The sequence below is a fragment of the Salvelinus namaycush genome, chromosome 3 (genome assembly GCF_016432855.1).
Source record: "Salvelinus namaycush isolate Seneca chromosome 3, SaNama_1.0, whole genome shotgun sequence".
Taxonomy (NCBI): Eukaryota; Metazoa; Chordata; class Actinopteri; order Salmoniformes; family Salmonidae; genus Salvelinus; species Salvelinus namaycush.
The window spans coordinates 33,643,567-33,670,417 of record NC_052309.1 but is presented as its reverse complement, the minus strand read 5'-3'; the positions used below and the strand labels follow the sequence as shown (position 1 = coordinate 33,670,417).

The window sequence follows — 26,851 nt, the reverse complement described above, 5'->3', positions numbered from 1 at the left end:
ACTACTGTCAACCAGATTTGTAAATATTTCACCAGCACAAAAAAAATTGTTTTGTAGTTTCACAAATAAAAATAAGTTCTTTTGTTCTACTATTGCCTGCGCTTTCCCCTCTGTTTTGTGTGTCTGTGGTGTATTTAATGTAAATGAAACTCATTTGCAGAGCACTGAATTTTGACAAACGCTTTGACAAAAAAAATAAACGGCAATAATTAGCAATAAAATGTAACACTGTTGCTATGTTTTGAAAGTTCAAGCATAACGTTATAGCCTATGACTAGTACCTACCTATTCGTCTGTGGTAGTACATTGGGTACCCCACACGAGGGCGGTAAATAGAATTTCCGACATTTAACTTCAATGCCTCTTCCTCATCTAAGCCGGGTTCAACTCGCATTCAAAGAAAGTCATTTAGCAACAGAAGCAAACGCTAACTTACTGTTCTATACTTGTACTGAAAATGGGAGATCCTGTGGCTGGTTACACGTCCCGACTTCAACAGCAGGTCAGCTCTGATACTTTACGTATACCTACCTCTTGGTTTGCAATAATGCAATGAAATTAAGCAAGTGTAGCTCCGCCAACGTGGACATGTTGGCTAGTTGCTGACGTAATGTGTGGCAAGGCAGCTAGCCAACTTGTAGTTCTGCTTGTAACTAGCGAAACGTTGCAGCAGCTTGCTAGCTGCTTGAAATCTGCTATAAAACGTGAATTCAGTCTAAAGTGTTATCTTTGTTGTATTCTAGCCAGCCAGTCTCGCTCTGTGCGTGTGAAAAATTACCCAATTGTCATACTAAAAGTGAAGATACCTTTAATAGAAAACGACTCAATTATTATTTATTTATCCTTTTATTTAACAAGGCAAGTCAGTTAAGAATAAATGCTTGTTTACAATGTCGGCCTACACCGGCCAAACCCGGACGACGCTGGGCCAATGTGCGCCGTCCTATGGGACTCCCAATCACGGCCGGTTGTGATACAGGCTGGATTGGAACCAGGATGTCTGTAGTGACGCCTCTAGCACTGAGATTCAGTGCCTTAGACCGCTGCACCACTCAGCAGTTAGTTACTTGAGTAAAAGTATAAAAGTAAGTGGTTTTAAATATACTGAACCTGTTAAGTATCAAAAGTAAATGTAATTGCTAAAATATACTTAAACATCGAAAGTAAAAGTATTAGTCATTTCAACTTCCTTATAAGCAAACCAGACTGCACAATTTTCTTGTTTAAAAAATGTACGGATAGGCAGGGGCACACTCCAACACACAGACATTATTTAAGCAATAAGGCCGGAGGGGTGTGGTATATGGCCAATATACCACGGCTAAGGGCTGTTCTTCCACGGAATGCCTGGGTACATGCCTTAGCCGTGGTATATTGGCCATATACCACAAACCCCCGAGGTGCCTTATTGCAATTATAAACTGGTTACCAACGTAGTTAGCGCAGTAAAAATAAATGTTTTGTCATACACTGGTATAAGGTCTGATATACCACGGCTCTCAGTTAATCAGCATTCAGGGATCAAACCAACCAGTTTATAATTACAAACTAAGCATGTGTGTTTAGTGAGACTCCCAGATCAGAGGCAGTAGGGATGACCAGTGTTTTCTTGATATGTGTGTAAATTGCACCATTTGTCTGTCCTGATAAGCATTCAAAATTGTAAAGAGTACTTTTGGGTGTGTCAGGGAAAATGTATGGAGTAAAAAGTACATTGTTTTCTTTAGGAATGTAGTAAAGTAAAAGTTGTCAAATATATAAATAGTAGTACTTTTACACCAATGGACAGGTAACAGGTAAGTCAGCTGTCACTCATGCCGCATTCAAAACAACTGGGAACTCCGACTGGGAAAAATCGTTTTGAACGGTTCCGATCCAACTCGGAATTGAAAGTCGGAAACTCGGGCATCTTTCTTGAGCTCCGACTTTCAACCTGAAGATCACTGACGTCATGATTTGACCTAGTTTTTTAAATATTTATTTTTTTATATATAAAGTTCCCAGTTGTCTTGATAACACCTTTGATGTTGATGACGAAGGAAGATGCAGTGTGCGGCCCTTCCCATCTAGACATTTACTGATAACAATCATATTAAATCAACATTATTCTGTAATAGACAAATATTTGCTAGCTAACTTAGCTAGCTGACGGTTTCAATTTTGTTCTGACGGGTGTGACATCTGATTTCCTCAATCTGTGCTGATATCAGTACCTAAGCCTTAGTTTATGAGTCAAAGGCCTGAATATTGTCATACACTGCACATTGTACCTCAATCAATGTTTTTGTAGAGGCAGGACATGTTGTTGACAGTGAACCCTTTCTCCGTCTAGGAGCTGGAGATCCATTCCCTGACTGCAGAGCTCGAGAGCCTGAAGAACCCACAGGGCCTGGGCTTGTCCTCACACCTGGATGGGCTGAGAGAGGAGAATGCCAAGCTCAAATACCGCCTCAATGTCCTCAAAAGGGTGAGTGATCACGAGTAGGAATTTCCACACGCCGCTCTAGCTACATTAATGTTATGAGATTGAGCTATCGTTCTTGTTCATGTACACAGGAGGTGACTAAATGCTTAGTTTCACCTGTTATGTCCTCTTTCATTACTGGTCAGAAGAGAGGGTGAGAGAGAGACAGAGGCTGAGTTGCTCTATATGTTCTACTGAAGGGCTGTCTCTCTATGCTCTCCCCCAAAGATCCTGTGGGAGGGGAGGAGAGATACTGGGTTGCCTTTATAGGTTGTCCTCTATACATTGTGTTGTAGTGCTCTCTGTCTATTTTCCCTATCCAGAGTCTGCAGGAGGAGAGGAGCCAGTGCAGTAAAACCATGATGAACATCAACCAGCGCCTGCAGGAGATCTTTGGGGAGGCCATCCGGGAGGCCTTCCCCGACCTGGAGAACCCTCCCCTGGCCGTCACCCCCAACCAGCAGGCCAAGTTTGGGGACTACCAGTGTAACAGCGCTATGGCCATGGCCCAGGTGGGACTAGAACACTGATGGATCTTATTCTCTGACTCTTCTTTTCTCTGAATCTCTTTTACACTCGCTCTTAATTTCTTACCTGTTTTGATATGTGTTTGTGTTGTCTCGCTGTCCCTCTGATCTCTCTCCCACTGTAACTCTTTCTTTCAGTCTCTATCGATTGCTCTTTCTGAGAGAGTTTAGCATATAGCCTAAATATCAACAGCTCAACTTTCATTTGAGCAGTTAGGTGGTGAATGAAATGGGAGTGTAATTGTTTTGGACTTGTGTTTCAGATGATGAAATCAAAGGGCCTGAAAGTTAACCCCAGGCAGATCGCTGAGAATATTCAGCAGAACATTCCTGACAATGAGCTCATTGAGAAGACAGAAATTGCTGGACCAGGTTTTTGCCCGCATACAATATTTAAGATAGAGTCCTTAGTTGAAACAAACACAAACCTGAGGGATGGGCCTGGAGAAATGTGACCACTCTGAAATTCATAGTCTGAGCTATAGATGCCAGGACTGACCATCCATGATATAGTTTTAACCATGTTTTAAGGGTATATACAGTGTTTGTTCACATTTACATAGTTTACAAACAATGGAGCAAAGCAAGCTTATTTTGGGTTCTGAAGGGGTATTGCAGTTTGAGCTCATGAGGCATTTTTAAGTTATATTCTTCAAGAATCAATGGGTATATATAATTAATTTCTATGTCCAAAAATGGATGCAGCAACTAAGGATTCTAGATTTAATTGATTATAGTCATGTGCTCAATGAACTGAGGGCTGTTACATTGCTTTTTGTACCCTCAGGGTTCATCAATGTTCACCTTAAGAGATCGTTTGTGTCCAAACTGCTGACCAATCTGCTACTCAACGGTGTCCAACCTCCTCGCTTAGAGAGCAAGAAGAAGGTAGGCGAACATCCTGCTTTTACAGACCCAGCCGTTGCCCTTTTCCCTTTTTAAATGTGGGGATGAATCTTCTGTGTGTTTGGGTTTTCTAGGTGGTTGTGGACTTCTCATCTCCTAACATCGCCAAGGAGATGCACGTAGGTCACCTGCGCTCCACAATCATTGGGGACAGCATGTGTCGTCTCTTTGAGTTCCTGGGCTACGACGTCTTGAGGTCAGTCAAAATATGACGTAAAAATACAAATTCAGTTTATCTTTTTGAAGTGTACTGGTAACACTTTATTTTATGGTACAGAAATTACCAGGTGTTTACTTAAAGTACATGCTAAAATAAATGGTAATATAACAGTACCTAAACAAAACCTATGAATGTGTGTATAGTTTGTGGTACATTATTAAACATCTGTAGCAAATGCCAGTCACTAATATACCATGACTGAGCCAAATTAATGCCAACTGAGCCAGAGTCACCCCTACAATGGACCGTATGCTAGTTTATTTATGTGACATCCTGCCCTGCAGTATATCCTTTTTTGTGTGTGTGTTTGTTTACCATGTCATCACTGCATTTATTTGTGTTTTGTACCCAAGGCTGAATCACGTAGGGGACTGGGGCACCCAGTTTGGGATGCTCATCGCTCACCTGCAAGACAAGTTCCCAAACTACCTGACCGTATCCCCTCCTATCGGAGACCTGCAGGCCTTCTACAAAGTGAGTCCACCCAAAACATCTGCTTTTTCTATAAAGTTGACCACTAGATGGAAGTGGTGGGTTTAAAAAAAGAAAAGGAAAAGGGTATGGCATCAGACATGGCATGTCCTTTCCTCTGGCCAACTTTTGAGTTGTGTAGACTATCCTAGGCATACAATACATTCTGTTCCTCACTAGTCGTCATCAGATATTTTACCTATTGTCTCCCCTGCTGATATGATTGATTCCTCACTGTCTGTGTGTCCCAGGAGTCTAAGAAGCGTTTTGACGAGGAGGAGGACTTTAAGAAGAGGGCCTACCAGTGTGTGGTCAAGCTGCAGAGCAAAGACCCAGCTTTCATCAAAGGATGGAACCTCATCTGTGACGTTTCCAGGAAGGGTGGGTGGGATGAATGGATGATGAAAGTCAAAATGTATTATAAAGGTGTTGATCTAGGGGTAGTTAGACCGTATGCCAAGTACTGTGAAGAGTCAAAGATAACATTATTTAGTACAAGTAAATTCACAAAAATAAAGATATAGGCTGCAGTAGTTTAGCTTTGAATGAAAGGTCACAATCAGACACACATGAAGTTGTGGCATTGGCCATATTGGACTGTTATCAGTGTCATGGAGTTGTTAAAATCTTCAAAATGGGAGGTTCACATGGGGTGATGAGGTTCTTCACACTAGTTTTCAGGGTGACTGCTCTATTGTCAGTTCTGTTTAATTTGTGTGTGTGTGATAAAGGTCATGGCAGGCGTGAGGCGTCGGACGTCTGACAGGTCACAGCTCTCCATACTGTGTGCGATCTCTGGAAGGATTTAAACCTTGACGTGACAGATAGGGAGAGAGAGACAATATGTTCCCAATGCCTTTATCAGCCATCAGTCCCCACGGAGACCCAGCTGAGGAAGGGCAATTAGGTTGCTCCATCCTTTTCTCTTTTTTTCTTCCTTTCACTGAATGAGTGACTTCATTTCCTCGAGTCTCATCCAAAGACATGCAGTGTGTTTAGTACTGATATTCCCCTAGTGTTGCTACTGTACTCTAACAGAGATTTACCCTCCAACTCTTGTCTTTATGTCTCTCGTAGAATTCCAGAAGGTCTACAACTGTCTGGACATCCAGATCATCGAGAGAGGAGAGTCCTTCTACCAGGAGAAGATGACCGCCGTGGTCAAAGAGTTTGAGGCCAAAGGTCATTCAGTTTGAATCAATCAAAACAAAGATAGCTTTACGTTGTCATTCAGTTGATTTTCAGCTTATTCATATTGAGCTAGAAGGACATCATGTACTCTTCGGCTCAGGTTGGTTGCTGTACTGTGCAGTTTGCTGTAGTTGGCCTATGTGACTAGAAGGGGGCACTGTTGTCTCAGCAATACTCACACTCATTTTTTCCTCAATCACTCTCTTTCGCTCCCTCCCTCCCTCCCTCCCTCCAGGCCTGGTGGAGATGGATGAGGGCCGTAAGATAGTGTTTGCCCCGGGCCAGCAGATCCCCCTGACGGTGGTGAAGTCTGACGGTGGCTACACCTACGACACATCAGACCTGGCCGCCCTGCGCCAGCGGCTCTTTGACGAGAAGGCAGACATCATCATCTACGTGACGGACAGCGGCCAGGTGAGAAGGGTGTGGAGGGAAGTCTGAGTGCCAGTCTGTTTGTGCTATCATGCCTACTCATTGTCATGCGATACATGTTTGGCTTTGACAAGGACAGCATTTGGGACCAACAAATTTGGGACCATGCTACCTCTGTTGTGCCTCTGAGGTCCTAGCTTTGACACCAGCGGTGTCACCTGCTGAAAATGTAATCCACTTGGGGTCAGCTGTCTGTGTCTTGGTTTCTCTGTGAGAAGACAGTCAGGGACAGGTATGAGTAGAGGACTTCAGAGTGCTGCCCACTCACTAGTTCAAGACCATAAGCATTGCCTTGTCTGAGTGTTCACTGTCATTTTTATGCTGTTGAAGTTTCTACTGGACTGGATCGTACATGCAAAATCATTAGGCTCACCGTCACTAATAGCCTGTCAAACTCTGTCGAAACATTCAACTGGTGTTCAATTCTTTTTTTGTGCTTTTTTTTGTGACTAGTTTATTATGCGCATGTCTGTTTTTTTTCACAACAGGGCACCCACTTCCAGGTAGTGTTTGCAGCGGCTCAGATGATTGGCTGGTACGACCCCAATGTGACACGAGTGGAGCACGCTGGTTTCGGAGTGGTGCTGGGAGAGGACAAGTGAGTATCTACAAATTATTTAAGTTATTTTTTTCCAGGGTCCTATTCATTAGGGCACACAACAATAAAAGAGTTTGCAACAGAAAACAAAAATGTGTGATTCTTATTGGACAAGTCCAGGGTGCCCCTCCTGTTTCAGTACATTTTCTTCCATTTGGTGCCTAATGAATGCGACCCAGATGGGCATACTCCGACATTCACAGACACATGCCTAATTTAGTGTTCATAGCTCAGTATACTTCGCTTTTATTTGTCCATTATTTGCTCTATTGGCCAATTGGTCGCGCATCGTCTTGTTGTGTATGGCTAATCGGAGTATCGTTACCGAGCAGATAATGTCACGTAGTGCATTAATAAAACATCAAACACAGGCAGAGAATATGTTGTGTTGGTCATAAGAGGCTGTAGGGGAGGTGAGAGGAGCCAACTAAGTGGTGGTTAGCGCCTGGTACTTCGCTGTAGGCTGGGAGGAAGCTGAAGCACTGTCAAACGCTGGTCACAGTCCAATACGGGAAAGTGGAAAAGCACACTTCCTTTCTCATGATCACTAATTGAACATGATTTCATTCATTGAACATGATTGGATAGAGCCATGTAAGTGGAACACTACTTATGTTAGATTAGTGGTGAAGGAAGGAAGGATGTGTTTTTGAGGTGGATTTGAACAGGGCCTGAGTGTTGTCTTTGTCTGTTTGTCCACAGAAAGAAGTTTAAGACTCGCTCCGGGGATACGGTGAGGCTGATGGACCTGCTGGACGAAGGCCTGAAGAGGTCCATGGAAAAACTCAAGGAGAAGGACAGGGACAAGGTGACGAATGGATGCTGCCTGTCTTTCCAACATTACTGCATAGCCATAAACTCTTCAATTCTTCGCAAGGCCAAGTCAGGTGTGATAGTTGATAGTACTTGGCTGGGACGAAAGTGCACCGCCCACGCACCCACCCAAACACTGACAGGAGAGTGTAGAAAACGTCATTACTACAGCCTGAACAGTCATCTTACTAATGAGCGTGAAACTAGCCTGGCTGTGTGAAGTCTTTACTGAAGCACAACAGTGAGTCCATTTGGAGTTTTAAACAGAGAACAAACAGCTACTGCTCTTGCAGATTGTCTCCTGCGTTGAACACAGCACTGTGAACGATGCCTCTCTCTCTAATCTTTGTGTTCTAAAGGCTTTTGGGATACAGAAACGCATACTGCTTCCACCTGGCATAGCTGTCTGCCTGCAAATCGCAGCACCGCCTCTTTTTTTCTGATCCTATTACTTGTGTTTGTTTCTATGAAGCAAGAAGAGGTCCTCTGAAGTGTGGTTTGGCTGATATGTTTCTGCTAAGCCTATAATTGTCAAGGATATTGAAAGTTACACACGCTGCATTAAATTATGCGGAAAAGTTAGTGGGCGTATAATTGCGCTGTTCCCTAGGGCGTAATCAATTAAGCAAACGCCGGCTGAGGGAGCCAACTCAGATCTATTCTGAGATCTTTTTATTTTGTTAGTGCAGTAAGCGTACCCCCCTCAGCCCGTTTCTCTCCAGGCCCCTACGTAGCATCGTTGGCACCACAGGGCTGGCCACGTGCCCAACCCTGCCACATGAAGCATGCATGAGAGAACCAGCTGTTCCGGACGACCAAGTATGTTGTGAAGAGGTCACGACAAAGCATTTTCCCCCTCAGGGACTGAAAAGATTTGGCATGGATCCTCAGATCGTCAAAAAGTTCTACAGCTGCACCATCGAGAGCATCCTGACCCCCCCCCCCCCCCCCTTTGTTTTTACATTGCTGCTACCCGCTGTTTATTATCTATGCATAGTCACTTTACCCCTACCTACATGTACAAATTACCTTGACTAACCTGTACCACCCACACATTGACTGGGTATCGGTATCCCTTGTATACAGCCTCATTATTTTGTTGTAACTGATTTTTTTTTTCATTTTTTGCTTTAGTTTATTTAGTAAATATTTTCTTAACTCTATTTTCTTCAAACTGCATTGTTGGTTAAGGGCTTGTAAGTAAGCATTTCACGGTAAGGTCTACATTGTTGTATTCGGCGCATGTGACAAGTAAAATTAGATTTTTGTCCCAACCTCATTAAAATAAACCCGCCCTGCTCAAAACACTCAAGCACACAAATCCTATACATACAAATGCTAAAGAACACAATCCACTCTCTCTCGGTACTTGTGAGCCTGTCCGTACGTAACAGGGTATTTGACTCGACATGGATGTCAGAATGCCAGGTCCAACTCATAGCAGTACAGTACTTCAACTTGTCCCAGATATCTTGTGACACACAGAAACAAGTTGTGACCCATCTCAGATACCAAGTGACTGAACACATGCTGATTGGCTGTAACTCTGATCATAAGATGTCTGTGTGCCCCAGGTTCTGAGCACGGAGGATCTGACCAAGGCCCAGCGCTCGGTGGCGTTCGGCTGCATTAAGTATGCCGACCTGTCTCATAACCGCATCAACGACTACGTGTTCTCCTTCGACAAGATGCTAGACGACCGGGGCAACACGGCCGCCTACCTCCTCTACGCCTTCACCCGCATCAGGTGAGCCATCCCTGGGGAGCTACACTCACCCCCTACCCTTACAGTCCCCTGGTGGTATTAACCCAGAGTGGCCACGCCCCCAATCTGTCTCCATTTATCTGTACATGAGTGGAGGGGGGAAAAGCCGTCTTGTTCAGGGTGGTCGATGGTAACAGACTAAGTCAATAGTGCACTCCCAGGTGGCGGTGGCTCCTGCTGTGGAGGGGTTACACACGCTTGTTTGAGCATTGGGTTTGAAACCCCAGATGCTGCTCATCTTGTATATCTGCGGTTGTAGATAGCCAAAGAACACAATGGCATTGTTCTGGGATCATTTGGTTCACTGTCAGTCCCAGTAAGGATCAGATATAGTCTCTTTTGATAGCCGGCATAATGCTCCAACTAATCTCGGTTACCCAGAAGTAAAATTATCTCACGTAAGTTTATCATTTCCTGTTTTACTTCTGGGGGGGAAATGCCATTAACAATTGTGATTACCTTTGGGCAAAGGAAGGAAGCGAAGTCTCCTCCCTCGCAAACGGAAACTCTGGGCCAAACCACTCCCTTCGGCTAATTTCACCCATGTTTATCATGGCCAAAAAGGGAATGTTTGCTTTCATTACTTTTTATGATATAGACAATTTTGACTTTGTGGCTGTGGAACCTAGTGGAAACCGTTTATCATCCTCACACAAGCTTGAAAGTCACTGTGCCAGTTTAAGCACTGCCTTCGCCGTATCCTGATTCGTCCAAATAATCAATGATTCAAACCCTAAACCAGGAACTACTGCTGCTCGTAGTCACGTAATCCTATGTGAGCTTTGACAGATTCTCGCAATTTCATCTGTCCAAGAGAGATTATGCTCCAACGAACTGAACTATCTGGATCTGCAGCATCACCAGGGATTTTCAAGTCAATTGTAGTCCCACCTAACACGTGTTGCTATAATCATGTGATAACCTTCCTAGTTACAATGTAATCACAAGGTAGGTACACTTTATAAAATGGAACTGGTCTGCCATTTTTATCCTACTTCACATATCCCTTCCCCTCCTGTGTTGCAGGTCCATAGCCCGGTTGGCTAACATCGACGAGGCAGCGCTCCGTAAAGCAGCAGAGACCACGGAGGTGCTCTTGGAGCACGACAAGGAGTGGAAGTTGGGCAAGTGTCTCCTGCGCTTCCCTGAGATCCTGCAGAAGATCCTGGATGACCTGCTGCTCCACACGCTGTGTGACTACCTGTATGAGCTGGCCACGACCTTCACAGAGTTCTACGACAGCTGTTACTGTATCGAGAAGGACCGCCAGACAGGTAGGGCAGAGACACTGGGGTGATGGAGACTGAGAAAGTGTCCGTCTTTCTATTAGTTGATCTGTCTCCATTCATCTATACATCCATCCATCCAATGGTCCATACTAAATGCTGGTTATACATATCCCTTTTAGGAGTACTCTTAAAATCTGTGATTTTTCTTTGCTTTGCCATTCGGTAGTTGCTTTTGTGCACAGCCCCAGACTTCGGCTGGCCTCAAATAATCCTAAATATCCCATTGAGAGGGACAATCACAAACCACACCAGTCAGAGGTGTCAGAGAGCAAGTGACATTGTTAGCCAATCCGCTCACATCTGTAAGCATTTACCCTACGGTGGCCCGCGTCGCTAATGTTAATTCCTATTTACCCAGGGTTTAGCATACCACAGAGTGTTAGCTTAACGTGCTGCTCACGAGTTAGCCACCAAGTTAGACCCCCTCGCAACCAAATTGAGTGTGAATTATAGCACATAAACCCCCTAGAGTCGATTGATACACACTACACTATGGAACTCTATGGAAAGGGGAGACTCTCACAAACACGATCGTGTTCTCACGACCCCACAAGTGTCACGGCACTCGTCTGAAGGTAACCGGTACCCTATTAAAAAAACTAATGGAAGTAAGAAGGTGCCTACCCCAAAACATGGGTTAAATATGTTTTAAAATAGCTGGGTAATATTTGATATCTATATTATATTTTATGTACAGTACCAGTCAAAAGTTTGGACCAACCGACTCATTTCAGGGTTTTTCTTTATTTTTTACTGTTTTCTACATTCTAGAATAATAGTGAAGACATCAAAACTATGAAATAACACATATGGAATCATGTAGTAACCAAAAAAGTGTTAACCAAATCAAAATATGTTTTCTATTTGAGATTCTTCTAATATAAAACCACCCTTTGCCTTGACAGCTTTGCACGCTCTTGACATTCTCTCAACCAGCTTCACCTGGAATGCTACTGTGTGTGTGTGTGTATGTGTGTATGCCTGAACAAGGCAGTTAACCCACTGTTCCTAGGCCGTCATTGAAAATAAGAATGTTCTTAACTGACTTGCCTAGTTAAATAAATATAAAATGTGTGTATATATACATTTATTTTAGGACAGACACTTCAACCTTGTTTCTCATGATTTATTCTTTGACTGTACCTTTTTTCCATTTATGAATATTATTCAATGGGCTTTAGTAGTAAAGGTCAACATCAATATTTTATCAAATCATTTGTGTATATATATATATATATATATTTTATAGCTAAAGGGTTCCTAAAATTCTAAATCAAATAGCTAAATGATCCATAGTATGACCATCTTTAAAAAAAAAATCCATAAGTCAGTTTAGCACCTCCTCTCCCCCAATGTCAAGACTAAAGAATGACATTCTGAATGTCAGCTTGTTTTCCACCCTTAGTAACAATGAAGGCCAATTTGAGTTTTAACCATACAAATGCTGGTCTACAGACCAATGGAAGTCTTTCATGAGTAATCTATGGGTGGTTCTCAATAACACCCTCTCTTTGCTTTTGTCATCCTTTGCTAAACTGGTTTTAAAGGAGCTGACTGGGATGTATATCATTGGATGACAATGGCATGGACATTACCAAGTGCTTGAATGACTCTAATATGACAATAACAGATGATTTGTTAGTGTAAATGAAGGGGAAGTGGTATTGTTTGTCAATTACATCAATGCCCATGTCCTATAATGACTCGTCTGTTTAATTTGCCCTCCCTCTGGCTTAATTTCTATTGGATCTCCTGATTGTCCCATGGATCGTTGAATCGTGAACATTGATTTAGTGACTGCTCTATTATTGGGATGTGATTGTGTAATTTTATTGGATTGAAATGACCTCCGATCTATGTGTTGACCCTTCTCTCTCGCTGTCTCTGTCTCTCTCTCTCTCGACAGGTGAGGTGGTAAAGGTAAACATGTGGAGGATGCTCCTGTGTGATGCCACTGCCGCCATCATGGCCAAAGGCTTCGATATCCTGGGCATCAACCCTGTCTCCAGGATGTGACCTCATCATCGTGACATCACAATGCCCTCGTCCCATCTCCTCGGACGACAGAAAAAAAGAGCCACTTCAAACCATTAACGTCACCTGGGATCTTACTGTATACCAAATAAAATAAAAATTACTGCTTGTAAAAAAAAAAAAAAAGGATCTAGTACCCTGCTCATCATTCTCCATATAAATGTCAGAATACCTACCAAGAGATTGAGGAATGTCTGGAGAGGCTGCCAAAACAGCAATACTGACTTGAGCTACAGCTCAATCATTGCACAGGGGATTCGAGATGTATGTGTTAGACATTGACCTCTGTTTATTGCAGTAAATCTGGGCTGATCCTGACCCGGCCAAATAATACAGTATTTCAGATGAAAGACGTCAGTCGCGAAGGAAGGAAGCATAAGTAGCTAAACATGTATCCTTTCTTGCCGTGTGGACGGTTAAATAGAGCATATTATTTTGGCTATTTGAGCCTCATTTTTGGGGCCTTTGAAATCGACAGGTTTTCTGTCATCTTAGTCCAGCTACCCCATCTGACTTGAAACCCATATACATATTTGTAACCCATGCACCTGTGGTATTGGTCACTTTGAGGACAGCCAAGTGCAGAAGAATTTCCTGTCCTGAAAAAGATTGAATCAAAGTGTTTTAACCATATTGTAGACTTTTCAATCCACTTTCATATCAATAGGCAATTATTGCTCCCATTTATATATATTTTTGAAAATGTATTTGAAATTGCAATGATTTTCAAATTCATTTTAATTGTATTGATGCAATTACATTTTATCTACGGTTTCCATAATTCCATAATTTTATCTACGGCCTCCATAATTTCCTCACAGTAGAGACTCAAATGCATGATTCGCATTTTAGGTCTGATACAAACCTGCTGACTGAATATATATATATATATATATATATATATATATATATATATATATATATATATATTGTATATATATATACTGTATATATTTATTTATTTACTTTGTCCTGTTAAGCATGGTTCCAGCAACTATGGTGGATGTGTAACGAAGCCAGCCCATGTACAGCTTGGCTTGGCTAGGCACAGTTTGCCTTATAGTGTGAATCAGCAACAGAGAGATTTGGGGACAACAGTTGTTCTCCTCCCAAGTGACAGTGGTAGAAGATCCTCACCCTGGCTATTTACCTGCATGCCAAGGTTAAATGAACACTAATGATGAATGCCTTGTCCCATCCTGATAATCAGCTGTGCGATTAATGGAATTGATTTGTCCAGCTAAATGGACAATTGCTTATTATTTACTCATTGCACAGGTAGCTGTGGACTGACCAGATATTGATTAGACTTGACTTAAGTTCTAAATTTCACATGATAACAAGGGGAAGGAGAAATAACGAGGACTAATCAGTTTGTCTTTGTCTCAATGCCAAATATCCTGTCATGGTTGGCGAGGCTCCTTTGTTAGTTAAATACTATATATTTTCTGTGCAGGTTCAATGAACAAGGTGCATCAGTGACTTCGCACAGCTTGTGACTTAACTGGCTTTACTTAGTTGGTCCTCTTGCGTCCATTGGAGCAAAAGGTGTCCACCATGGCTTCCCACTTCAGCCAAAGACTTTTGCCCCTTGCCAGGGCTTTACTGAGTTTACCACAGCATGTGGTTGCTCACTTATTAGATCCGTGGCCTCAAATTATACTCATTAGCCTCTCAAATGAAATTGGACTAGCCTGATTAATCATCAAAACCAACATTGTATTCTCTGTCATCGCAACTAAGTGTTATGTGTTAGCAGGTGCACTAAATTACTAATTTAGTGACAAATGATAATCTCACACTCAGAGGCAGCCAAGACTTTAATTTTAAGGCTGTGTTTTCCCATGGGAAAGTTATGCACTGTTGTAGATGGATACAGACTAGTATTATGCTGTAAAGGATGCCATGAGCAATATAAATCACCTCTAAACTTGAGTTGAGCTCATAAACTGTGCTAAGTGTCTGTGTATGATCCGTCACCAGAATGTATGAAATATCCATATTTATATGAATCTTTTATCATTCCCCTGCATGACTTTATAGCTAGTCTTCAATACCTACTGGAACAGCGATTCCCAGTGCCTTTATTAAAAATGTATCAATCTTCCACAATATGGGTACTTTGGTGCGCATGTCCCCGGTTGAAGGACTGTGCTGAAGGTGTGTTGACAAAGGCTTCAGGAGGAAAATGGTTTACCACATTGTTTTGGCACCAATCTTCAATAACATCTGCAATAGGATTTACTCACAGTGGAATAGAGATCCTCAGCAGTACTCTATAGTTTCATCTTATTCTGTCTCTGGTTCAGCCAGGCGGTGGACTGCACTGCACAAAATGAAGGGGTTTTTCCTCAAATGTTTACTTCAATTTCCATGGGCTGTAGTCACAGCCAGGTCTTTTGTGCTATACTACTAGGCTGCCTAGTGTTAGGTGGTTGGAGGAGAGGTTTGGTGTCGAGGGTCTGTGGAGTAATATTTCTGGCCTCTTTGATTCCATCTTGACCTTTGGAGTTACAAAGACAGCCCAATTCTGGTATTTTTTTCCACTAATTTGTCTTTTGACTAATCACATCAGATATTTTCACATCAGAGCTTATCTGAATGGTCAAAATACCAATTAGTGAAAAAAAGTTCAGAATTGGGCTGAACATGTAAACACAACCAGAATCATCAAGTTGTCAAGAAACTTCCGAATTGCTCAACCATATGGGATGGCGTTACCCAAACCCAATCTGAAATCTTCGCCACAGGCACTAGCCCTGTTATAAGCTATACGTTTCTCTTCTAAAAGACTGTTATAGAAATTCCACAAAATCCCCTTTTATATCCAGCCTGATGGCCTAACCATGTGAGGTATTTTGGCTTCCCCTTCACATGAGGTTATTCAGCATATTCATGATCTTAGGAGAATGCCTCAGTACTAGGTGCTTAAAGGGGATTCAATAATGTGATCTAGGAGATTAATCAATAAGATATGCAAATGTCATTATGCAAATATGACACGAGTGGGCGATTTGACAGCGTAAATCATTTCCTAAGAATATTGTAACAGAGGGAGAGAGAGAATGTTTGTCTTTGGAACTCAACATCATCATAAGTCCAGACCTGTAAACCAGACCTGTGTGTGATAAAAGCACTGAGTGACATCATCTTCCTCTGGCTGTTAGCTATTTCAGGGTCTTCAGAGAAAACAATCAGTGTGACTGGCTGGCTGGGATTCAAGCAGACTATCACACAACACACACACACACACACACACACACAAAGCAAAGCAAGAAGACTAGAGAAATCAACATTTTAATCAGTTGTCATTTTGATTCAACACACGTATTACAAAAAGGGTATGCTGCAGTTTTCCTAAAGCTTGAAAACCAATATTTAAGTAAATATATTTGAATATTTCTGAATACAAATATTTTGTTAAATAATTTTGAGGAATAATAAAAGTAATTAATAATAAAATGTAATTAGATAAACTACACATTCATGAACATGTACATCTATAAACATAGTGTAACTGACCCTTTTAGTGAGTATACTGTGATACATTTTGAAGTTTACAACATTACCAGAGAAACACTGTAGTGTCAAGTCAAATACACACATACAACTAAAATGAAGTAATTAGACAATCCCTTTGACAGTAAAATTATAAATACAAAGTACAATTTTGAGGACAGCAACGTGCCTCGCAGAATATCCACCACAATGGCACAAATGTACATGAGAATCTTCACAATTCACAACTGCAAGAGGACGCTTTCCTGAATCCTTAACTTTGTCCCGCTTCAAAGTGATGCAACCGAGGCTTTCCTCTCCAAAGAGGTAGATCTGCTCTTGGTATATCTGAACTGTTACACAGGCCCTGTTTTTAACTCTTAAAACCTGTGGCGTCTGGCAGTGCTCTGTCGGAGGCCCCCCTGCCATGCATTAGGCCTGAAACAGTCAGTCAAATGGGATGAGATGTTCCATCCTGGTGACAGGCTCCCACATCACTCTTAATCATGAAAAGCTCAACCGCCTCCACCTGAACACTTCATCAGACAACCCCTGCTGCGAGTCCAGAGGGGCAATTGTCTCCATAAAAAAATATAAGGTTTCTGGAATTCATATCAGGTCTTGGGTTTAAGACAACTTCTCAGCTCCCCCTCCTGCCTTCCACCCCCTCCTGCAGTCCTCTCTGCTACAGCTGTATGCCTGCAGGCTTCTGTCTGTTTGTGTTGTTCTTTCCTCATCTGTCCCCCTCTCGGGGTAGATGAGGCCTGGGTTCTGTCTCGGAGCTATGACTTAGATCTTGGTCTCTCTGTGGTCAGGTCTGAATGAGTCTCTGATGGCCAGAAGGTTGGAGGCCAGTAGGTGTCCACTCACTCTGTTGTGCCATTCCTTGGATCGGCCCCTGGAAATCACACACAATAACAGGAAGTTAGTACACAGGAAGCGTCACCAGGGTTCAGATGAGACAGTCAGAGAGACACATCGGCCGCATTTCAGGCAGACTACATTGCAGTTGCCTGCCAGACATAACCACATCATATTATATAGCAATCTGATGCGTGACTTCAAAGTAAATGACTTGTATCCCACTGGGCACACAGTGGTTGAATCAACTTTGTTTCCATGTCATTTCAATGAAATTACGTTAAACCAATGTGGAATAGATGTTGAATTGACATCTGTGCCCAGTGGGATGTAGCATGACTGCAATATAGTCTGTCTGGAACGCAACCAAACCTTGGTGTAAGAGACACACTGACTAAGACCATTTCACTTTCAATTTCCTCTATATCAGTGTCATTGGCTTTCGCTATTAAGCTCAGCAGACCAAAGAACAGTGAGTTGATTATCGACGATAAGCCAACAAGTACTCAAACCTAATGCCACTAGCACTGCAAATAAACCCAATATGCTAGGCCTACCCAGCTCTTTTCTATGAGTATTTAAAGAGAGTAGAATGAGGCAGAGATGTTATCTCCGTTACCGCTCAGTTCTGATGTAATGAAGTGAGAAAACCCTGCAGAGATAATCATCATAATCGTGTGAATCTGTCTTGTTGGCAAACCGTCTCGTTCAAATCTCTCTATGCTGCCTAGTGTGATGAGTGTGGGGCTGAGGCCCCGATTCTGACCAGAATTAAGCACGCGTAAATGGAACGGAATTCCCTTTTATGCACTTTTCTCTCGATGCGTATTCCTACCTTGAACTAAAGCATGAGAATAGTGTGCTATTCGTTTTGGATGGAGATTGAATAAATGAAGGTGTGGCGGAGGTGTGTCTACAGACGTGGCGGAGGTGTGTCTACAGACATGGCGGAGTGACGGAGGTGTGTCTACAGACATGGCGGAGTGGCGGAGGTGTGTCTACATGCATGGCGGAGTGGCGGAGGTGTGTCTACATGCATGGCGGAGTGGCGGAGGTGTGTCTACAGACGTGGCGGAGGTGTGTCTACAGACATGGCGGAGTGACGGAGGTGTGTCTACAGACATGGCGGAGTGGCGGAGGTGTGTCTACATGCATGGCGGAGTGGCGGAGGTGTGTCTACAGACATGGCGGAGTGGCGGAGGTGTGTCTACAGACATGGCGGAGTGGCGGAGGTGTGTCTACAGACATGGCGGAGTGGCGGAGGTGTGTCTACAGACATGGCGGAGTGGCGGAGGTGTGTCTACAGACGTGGCGGAGTGGCGGAGGTGTGTCTACAGACATGGCGGAGTGACGGAGGTGTGTCTACAGACATGGCGGAGTGGCGGAGGTGTGTCTACATGCATGGCGGAGTGGCGGAGGTGTGTCTACAGACATGGCGGAGTGGCGGAGGTGTGTCTACAGACATGGCGGAGTGGCGGAGGTGTGTCTACAGACATGGCGGAGTGGCGGAGGTGTGTCTACAGACATGGCGGAGTGGCGGAGGTGTGTCTACAGACGTGGCGGAGGTGTGTCTACAGATACACCGTATTCTGACCTTCACTTTATTCCCTAATAATTCCACCAATTTTACGCGAGAGGAAACCATGAATACAAGCATTTTGCTACACCCGTAATAACATCTTCTAAACACGTGTATGTGACCAATATGATTTTATTTGAATAAGGTCTAGCGAACCTGCCTGTTCCAAGTGGATAAAGTATCTACTTTTTCCCGATAGAAATAACACCATTCCCCATGCACTATAATTTACAACTAAATACGAGCTATTGGTAAGAGCTCCAGTAGGTACATTTGTAATCCATTTGGATAAGGGCATTGTAAATATAAATGACTCTTGTTTTATATATATTTTACCTTAGAATCGCTGGAGACAAATGTGAAACCAGTCATATGGCAGCAAACTGAAGCATGCTGTGCCATTATGCAGAATTGTAATTGTATGGCCTTCTAACTTGCAGGGATGGGAACTCTCGAATGTCTTAATTATAGGCTACCCCGACTTTCTCTGTTTCCTATTTCTATCATGTTAAAAATTTGCCACTATCAGTATCTACCGTCAGTAGGTCTAAAAACCACACATTCAACTGGCAATTTAATGTTAGTTCCCTTCAGTTAGTAGGCCTATAGCCTAAATTATCATTCCATTTAATTACATTGTTTCGTTTACCTTAATTTGCTTCCTCTGTAAACGCCATCATGGCCGTGTGGTTGTTGCTGAGGTTCATTAGTACCAGTTGATAATATAAAAAAACACATGAAGTCGTTATGGAGCGCAGACCAAGCAGTAAGTTTGAACCTGACGCATGGCGCCATACTTGGCTGTGTCATTACACAGTTCCATGGTTAATGCAGGCAATGGATGAGGGTATAACCCACAGTACTATTGTACACTATTCTCCCTATTATAATTATATGTACACTAATCTACCAACATCACCATGTGTTAAAGAACTGAATGTGGACATTTTTAATTCAATGTATTTTTTTGCGTAAAAGCTCCTCAAACCTGTTTTTTTGTATGATTCTTACAGTTTTTCCTAATCCTAAAATGCAGTGGTGTAAAGTTAAAATACTTTTAAGTACTACTTAGTTTTTTGGCGTATCTGTACTTTACTATTTATATTTTTGACAACTTTTACTTTTACTCCACTACATTCATAAAGACAATAATGTACTTTTTACTCCTTACATTTTCCTGACACCCAAAAGTACTCGTTACATTTTGAATGCTAGCAGTCTGCCTCTGATCTGGCAGACTCACTAAACACAAACGTTTTGTTTGTAAATTATGTCTGTCGGAGTGTGCCCCTGGCTATCCGTAAATGAAAAAAACAAGAAAATCGTGTCATCTGGTTTGTAATATAAGACATTTGAAATGCTTTATACTTTTACTTTTGATACTTAAGTACATTTAAAACCAAATACTTTTACTAAAGCAATATTTTACTAGGCAACTTTTACTTGAGTCATTTTCTTTTAAGTTATCTTAACTTTAACTCAAGTATGAAAATTGGGTACTTTTTCCACCACTGCTAAAATGTGCCAAAAATAATGTAGTATACTCTAATCAAGTATTTCTTCATCTACCAGTTGGTGTTGAAATGGAGACGAATATGCATATACTGTATTTAGATGGATTTCTTTCATTGATCCCTATTTTCTAAAATCGTTCTCTCAATGTATTCTAGTCTGTCAACAAAATTAGAATGAAATGTACACCGTTTTTAAAGGGATGACTTAAGATAAATGTACTGATAACCCTATTGAATTAAACTCCACAAGAAAATCTGTTGGCCACCAAGTGGGAGGGTTTTCAGTGGTTCAGTGGTAACATTTATTCAGCGTGCACAAGGGAACCACACTTGCAAAGCCTGTTATGCAACTGAATAAGGTAAGTCTGAATACCAAATACTCAGAAGTGTATAGGAAACGCTTGCGTAGGATTGCTGTACATTTCTAAATCGGAATCGTGCCCTAAGTGATTAGTCAACTACCCCTACTGATGGTGGGCTATTAGAGCAGCACAATAGCTCCCAGTATAATTCAGGGGGAGAACACTCTCCTACTGTCCCTCTCTATGCCCCCCTCATTCCCTTTCACACTTTTCTATCTCCCTCTCCTCCCCCTTCTCTCTCTCTGTGTGTGCTTCTAGACACCTGTTTTCCATTGCATGGCTTGTTTCATTAAATCAGCCGAAACAAATGGAAACAGCGGTACTCTACCGAACAACCCAGCAGAATCATGCAGGGAATAAATTGATCAGGTAAGAAGCAGGAAATCTATAAGGAAATGTGAAGAGAGCTAAATCATGTGAGCACCAGGGGTGCCTTTCTATTCTTTATGTTCCTTCTCTAGATGAGTGTGTCTCTTTTGAGAGGCAGTGATCGCACTTGAGATACTGGTGCAGTCAAAAGCAGAGAATACCTCATTACAGAAGGTAAAGAATAAGCGTGTCTCTGGATATATTTTTTAAAGGCTGTGCATTCTCTCTCCCCTCCCTCCCTCCCTCTCACGGTTTTGCCTACCTGGTATCTGTGCGACAGAGGTGTGTGAGTCGGGACCTCTTGGCCCCTAGGGGTTCTACCAGGTAGAGACAAGAGAGGACCTGGGCTCTCACCCCCTCCATGGGGGCCTCAGGGTGCTCTGTAGATACAGCGGACACATAAACAGGTCCGGCCGACGGGTCTGACTGCCAGGTCCTGCATGAGAAAATTGTAGAAGATTCTTCTGGTTAATTTAAAAAGAGACTTTCAGAATCAAGCTCCGTGAGAAATAGACCCTCAGATATTCAGCCACCATTTGACTAGGTGTTTGAGTAAACAGTCAACATTCCTTTGACTTTGACACTAATGTAACATGATTAGTATAAACTAGCTCTTTCATCATTCACCGTGAGGCCAACATGTAGCAATGGTACAGTACAGTAACAAGCAACATGTCAAAACAACTTTAGCCAGAGTGTTCAAGTCCAAGCTGAACTCTGTTTGTCCCTGACTCATCTGTCCCTTCTACTCAGCAGAGTCAGCAGCCTGCCTAAAGACCCATGCAGCATCGTGCAGCGCGGTGCAGAATTGGCCTGGCAACGCCTCATTACCTGAGCAGGAGGTGCTCCTGTGGCGGTCGGGGTCCCAGGCCCTGCAGGAGGTAGCGATAGATCTCAGTGTCCTTTGTCAGGGTCTGGACTACTGCCGACTGTTTGAGAGTCTTCTCCCAAAGACCCTGCTCCCTCAGGACCCGCTGGAGGGCCTCTTTCTGGGGGGCATCCACCTCAATGGAGCCCTTCCACAACCGCAGCGGCCAGCCGTCATCCACCTGGTATGGGGAGGGCGGGGAAGGAGAGGAAGAGTGGGTGAGACCTATTGTGAGAATCTAATTTTGAACATATCTCAGCTCAAATTCTGTGTGCTTAAATCCCTTTCCTGCAGTCAAATGACCAAATCGCCCTATAGTGGCCTCATTGGTGGAATGTTATTCATATTTTTCATAATTCCATAATTACTAAACATTATGTTTTTAAAACACTGAAAATCTGGTGTTTTTATGTTGAACGGTTTTGTTTTATTTCAGTCTTCTGTGATGTATATAAAGTGTTTTAATGGGATGCAAACTCAAAATTGAATACATTTCAAATCCATATGTGACATTGGACAGTTTTTTGTTGTTGTTGCCCATAACCATGTGTGTGAGGTCTATTCTTTTGTTTCAAAGTAGATTTGTTTAAGACTACCAAGAAACACTGAATAACCCTGATTTAGTCCACTGCAGTAAAAAGTTAATTGGTCTGACTAACTGGACAATCAATGGTGTTTCGATGTTGACTCATACATAATAACCCTTTTAATAGTCAGCAGTATTCTTTATAGGTGGTGTTGTTTTGGTGTGCTCTCAGAAAAAAACATTTCACAACCATGTGACGATGGGGGGGGGGGGGGGGGGGTTAATGTAACCAAGGAGTAACTTGTATCTATTATATGTTATTTGACTACTATTTCATAAATTTTTTAGTTCCTTAATTCATCCATTTATTTGTTTGTCATTCATTAATTAATTACATCAGATTCCATCGCACACCTTCTTAAAGGCCAGGTCCACTTGGTCTGGTCCAGAGCACGACTCCCAGCCTTGGCTCTTCTCCCTGGCCTCTCTCAGCAGGTGCTGGGTGGTCTGGTCCAGTCTGGCCCTCTCATCCTGCTCCTCCTCCCCATCTTGAGAGGGCGAACTCCGACCCCCATCCACCCAGAGAGCCTCCTCACTGGGGCTGCGCACACTCTGGTCCGGCCAGAACTCTGGAAGCTGGAAAGAGAGAGGAAGAGTTAGCTAGACTTTTCCCACATAAGGTCACATATGACTTAATCTTGATGTCTGTCACAAGATATACTGTATGACTTCTTGACCAATCGATATGCTATTGCATCAAGCGAAGATATGGTGACTAAGAGCCTGTTGTTGGCATTCATAAATTCTTGTTTTCTAATATTTGTATTCTGTTTCATCAAGTAAATGCAATGAACTGACTGAACTGAATAACATAGATGAAGTGCCTCTTCATTTAATTTCCCCTGCAGATGGTTTATGGCAGGAACGGGCAACTGGTGGCCCGCGGGCCCCCCTTTTGTAGGTCCGTGGACCAATTTCACACAAAAATACATAAATATTTAAATGTTTCATTTTTTAGGAACTTAGTCGAAGTCTCAACTTCCTGTTGAGAGTTAGAATAATAGAATATACAAGGTGCAATTTCAAAAATATGGTTGGGAGGGGTATATGGATGTGGGACCCAAGAGCCACTGTGGCCCCTCCGTTTTTCTATGGCCCCCACCCCCATCAAAGTTGCTATCCCTGGTTTACGGTTGTGAACAACAGGGAAGTGCCTTCCTGCTTTTTCTAACGTACTGTAGAGTAAGTACTACTGCACAGTGAGAGTACACTCATGAGAGAGTGGTGTGTGCTGTGTCTTGTAACACCCACACACTGTGCACACGTGATGTTAATTAGTGTGGCTAGAACAGGCTGTACTGTAACTGTACTGTAGTGTGTACCTGAAGGAGGCGTAGGGACTCTGTCACCATGTGGGCAAGGCCCTGTGTAGCGGCCAGGTTCTCACTCAGGTCCCTTTGGTCAGGCCTACCCAGGCTGTACTTCCTGTGGCTCGACCTAGGTCAGAGAAACAGGAAATGTCATTACATCAGAGTTAAAGATTTAGGGGGTACAGTTTTGCCATTACTCTATACTCTCCTACAGTTTTTGGAGATCCTTGCAAGCAGACTGTTATTCAATGCTTATGTAAAAAGAACGTCAGCATCGACTTCCAAACCAAGAAAATCATGCCGCAAAAGCAAAGCAGTTACATTTTTACTAACATCACTGTATCCTTGAAGCACTATATGCCACAACACAACAGTCCGTGGGAGTAGAGTTTATTTGTTCTGGTCATTGTTCCTAGTGTGACATGTTTCAAGGCATAGCTCTGTTTCCAGTGATGGGAGATACAGAGTGTGTATTGTGTTGTGTTATGACTTCCATCTGTGCTCTACTCTGACAGCCTGTGGGGAAACGGTTGAGCCAACTGGCTCCCCTGGACAGGCTGGCATTATACGAGGAGGAGGAGGAGGAAGAGAGGGGGAGGAGGAGGAAGAGAGGGGGAGGAGGAGAGGTATATTGTCTCTCTACATCAGACACAATCAGGCCTGTGCTATGTGACATCACTGGGTCCACGATGCCACTTTTTGATGTGAAGTGTAACTTCTAGACATGCTGTCAGAATACAGGGTGTCAGCAGAGTGTGTGCAGCTGAGTGTGTGTGTGCGTGTGCGCGTGTCTATCTTCCCAGTGCTTCACTTCAGAGCCAACAACTACAGATAACCAGTCTTGTGAAGTTAATGAGAGTGCCAGTCAAAAACAAAGTTCAAAGACTGATGTGTTTTAAAAAATGAGTCACTTGGGCCATCTCTTTCTCTCTCCCTTCCTTTTTCTCTCTTTCCCTCTACCTGTCACTCTCCCTCTTTCACTCCCTTTCTCCCCCTCCCTCTCCTTCTCATTCTCTTGCAGTAACCAGCTGATTAGTATTACAGATATTAAATCTCCTCTATCTGAGAAATGCCAGATGGGAGATTCAGCAGGGTTACATAAGTTTCTCTCTCACGCTGCAATTAAACTCCCGAGTGGCGCAGCGGTCTAAGGCACTTCATCTCAATGCTAGAGGCGTCACTACAGACCCTGGTTCGATCCTGGGCTGTGATCGGGAGTCACATAGGGAAGCGCACAATTGGCCCAGCGTCATTAGGGGAGGGTTTGGCCAGGGCAGGCCGTCATTGTAAAATAAGAATTTGTTCTTAACTGACTTGTCTAGTTAAATAAAAAAATTATAAATACAATAAAAAAATAAACCCAGCCGACAGCTATTCATTACCACACAGGGAAATAGGGTTTTGGCTAGATTACCATAGTTGATGTAATCTCTAGGAATTTAAACAACCCATGAATCTGATGCAGCATAAGAAGGAAAAATTAAACAACATGTCAAAAACAGACAATTTAAAATCTGCCGTTGTGGCGATGAACACAAAGCAAAGCGCACCGGAGTAATCTTATGCAACAACGGAAGACATTTTACATGTACATTTTAGTCATTTAGCAGACACTCTTATCCAGAGCGACTTACAGTTAGTGCATTCATCTTAAGATAGCTAAGTGAGACAACCACATGTCACAGTCGTAGTAAGTACATTTTTCCTCAATAAAGAAGTTATTAGCAAATCAGTGTTAGTAGGAAAAGACAAGAGCAAGTGTTTTTTTGAGGGGTTGGGGGGGAAAGATTTAAGATACTCTTTCAAGAGGTAGGGTGTCAGACATTTTTCAGGAGATGGGCAAGGACTCTTCTGTCCTAGCATCAGGGCGAAGCTGGTAAGAGGGAATGATATAACTTTGGGACCCAGATCTCCAGACCTCTTCTCGTCTAGAAGTTGCACCGTTCCAGGGTCACCTTACACTCCCCCAATCCTAACTTCAACCATAAGGGCCAAATCCACCAAACTGATCTTAGATCAGCATCTAGACCCTAGATTCTAGGGGAAACTTGACATCTTCCTCCTTCCCAGAAGGCGGTGCACCGTACCTGGCTGGATTGCCCTCTCTTTTCAGGGTGTTGAGGTGGAAGAGAGAGGGGGCAAGGCACACAGCGATGTTGGTGGGGGTCATCTGGTTCTCGTCCACGCAGCCCACCACATCTCGGAGGAAGAGGAGGAGTGTCTGCAGGGCCTCCCTGTGCTCATCTGGCAGGAGGAAGATGGCCGCCTGGGCCGCACAGAACTGCTGGTCTTTGGGGAAGTCTGTGGAGAATGAGGAAGGGGTGATCGATGTTAGACTGGAGTGGTGGATAGGATTGATTATACTATATAAATGTCTAAAATTAGTTTCACAATGCCTACTTAACCATCATTAATATTATGATTAGGTAGTACAGTCAGTCACACAGATTCTGTCCACTTACATTGGTAGATATGCAGGAAGGACTCGCAGAGTTTGCTGGAGAACACAGGTTCTGGTAGATCTCTGAAATACTGTTTCACCATATCAGCCACATCGAATGCTGATTGGCCCTCGTAAGACGCACCCTCTGGGTCCGCCTCCACCATGTCACGCAGGTACTGGATACGAGACTTCACCCCCGACTTACGGAACAGACCCACCTGAGGGGATGAGAGAGTGAAAGTGAGTCTCACCTGAGGGGGGGGGGGGGGGGGGGGTATATTAGACAATTTTAGATATGAAAACATCTAACCAACTTTGAAATTGGGGTGAACTGTCCCTTTAAAGCCTGACCCTAACTATTTCTTGAATAATGTATGAGCAATACTACATCTACTGGTGGTACAGGAGGTTAAAGAGTCCAGTACCTGATCGAGACACTCTGTCCTCAGATAGAATAGAGCCTTGAGGATGCTGGGGGGTAGAGGTTCCCCTGTCTGCTGCATACTGTGGAGGAGGGATACACCAAACACCCTCCTGCCCTTCAGCTCTTGGGCCTTGGCCTTCCGCGGGGGCTTGGGGAACGTCCTGAGGGGAGACAAACAATACATGACGGAGGTCAAGGCTTGATGTTGAAGATAACCAGGTTAAAACTGAAACCGGCATGCTAAGTGTAGACCATATATTGTGTTACCTACAAATGATAGAAAAGAGCAGAAGCTCTTAACTCTCCACTCAGAACCCAGTCCTACCT

At 43.1% G+C, this 26,851-nt stretch overlaps 2 protein-coding genes across 3 annotated transcripts in view; one reads left to right on the top strand and one right to left on the bottom strand.

Moving 5' to 3' along the window:
- Window positions 1-361: 361 nt before the first annotated feature.
- On the top strand, window positions 362-12,836 carry LOC120030470 (arginine--tRNA ligase, cytoplasmic-like). Its single transcript, XM_038975887.1, has 15 exons — window positions 362-502; window positions 2,333-2,467; window positions 2,788-2,976; window positions 3,255-3,363; window positions 3,779-3,879; window positions 3,972-4,093; window positions 4,471-4,591; window positions 4,840-4,969; window positions 5,666-5,770; window positions 6,015-6,193; window positions 6,700-6,809; window positions 7,512-7,617; window positions 9,197-9,369; window positions 10,414-10,661; window positions 12,583-12,836. Exons 1-15 carry the CDS (start codon window positions 458-460, stop codon window positions 12,690-12,692), a joined length of 1,983 nt encoding a protein of 660 aa, XP_038831815.1. The 5' UTR covers window positions 362-457; the 3' UTR covers window positions 12,693-12,836.
- Window positions 12,837-15,988: 3,152 nt separating this feature from the next.
- Window positions 15,989-26,851, bottom strand: part of si:dkeyp-23e4.3 (rho GTPase-activating protein 7) — a 106,326-nt gene continuing 95,463 nt past the window's right edge. For both annotated transcript variants that reach the window (XM_038975870.1, XM_038975878.1), the window contains exons 7-14: window positions 26,526-26,685; window positions 26,120-26,318; window positions 25,745-25,958; window positions 23,670-23,784; window positions 22,702-22,923; window positions 21,725-21,942; window positions 21,156-21,329; window positions 15,989-17,106 (exon numbers count right to left, since the gene is read on the bottom strand). In XM_038975870.1, coding sequence (XP_038831798.1) covers window positions 16,998-17,106; window positions 21,156-21,329; window positions 21,725-21,942; window positions 22,702-22,923; window positions 23,670-23,784; window positions 25,745-25,958; window positions 26,120-26,318; window positions 26,526-26,685 — 1,411 coding nt within the window. In that variant the 3' untranslated portion in view covers window positions 15,989-16,997. The remainder of the gene's footprint in view (window positions 17,107-21,155; window positions 21,330-21,724; window positions 21,943-22,701; window positions 22,924-23,669; window positions 23,785-25,744; window positions 25,959-26,119; window positions 26,319-26,525; window positions 26,686-26,851) is intronic.

Excerpts from the sequence above, each read along its gene's own strand:
- LOC120030470 (XM_038975887.1), top strand. The coding sequence starts at position 458 with ATGGGAGATCCTGTGGCTGGTTACACGTCCCGACTTCAACAGCAG. Across the intron at positions 503-2,332 it reads CGTCCCGACTTCAACAGCAG|GAGCTGGAGATCCATTCCCT; the intron begins GTCAGCTCTGAT and ends TTCTCCGTCTAG. Across the intron at positions 9,370-10,413 it reads TACGCCTTCACCCGCATCAG|GTCCATAGCCCGGTTGGCTA; the intron begins GTGAGCCATCCC and ends CCTGTGTTGCAG.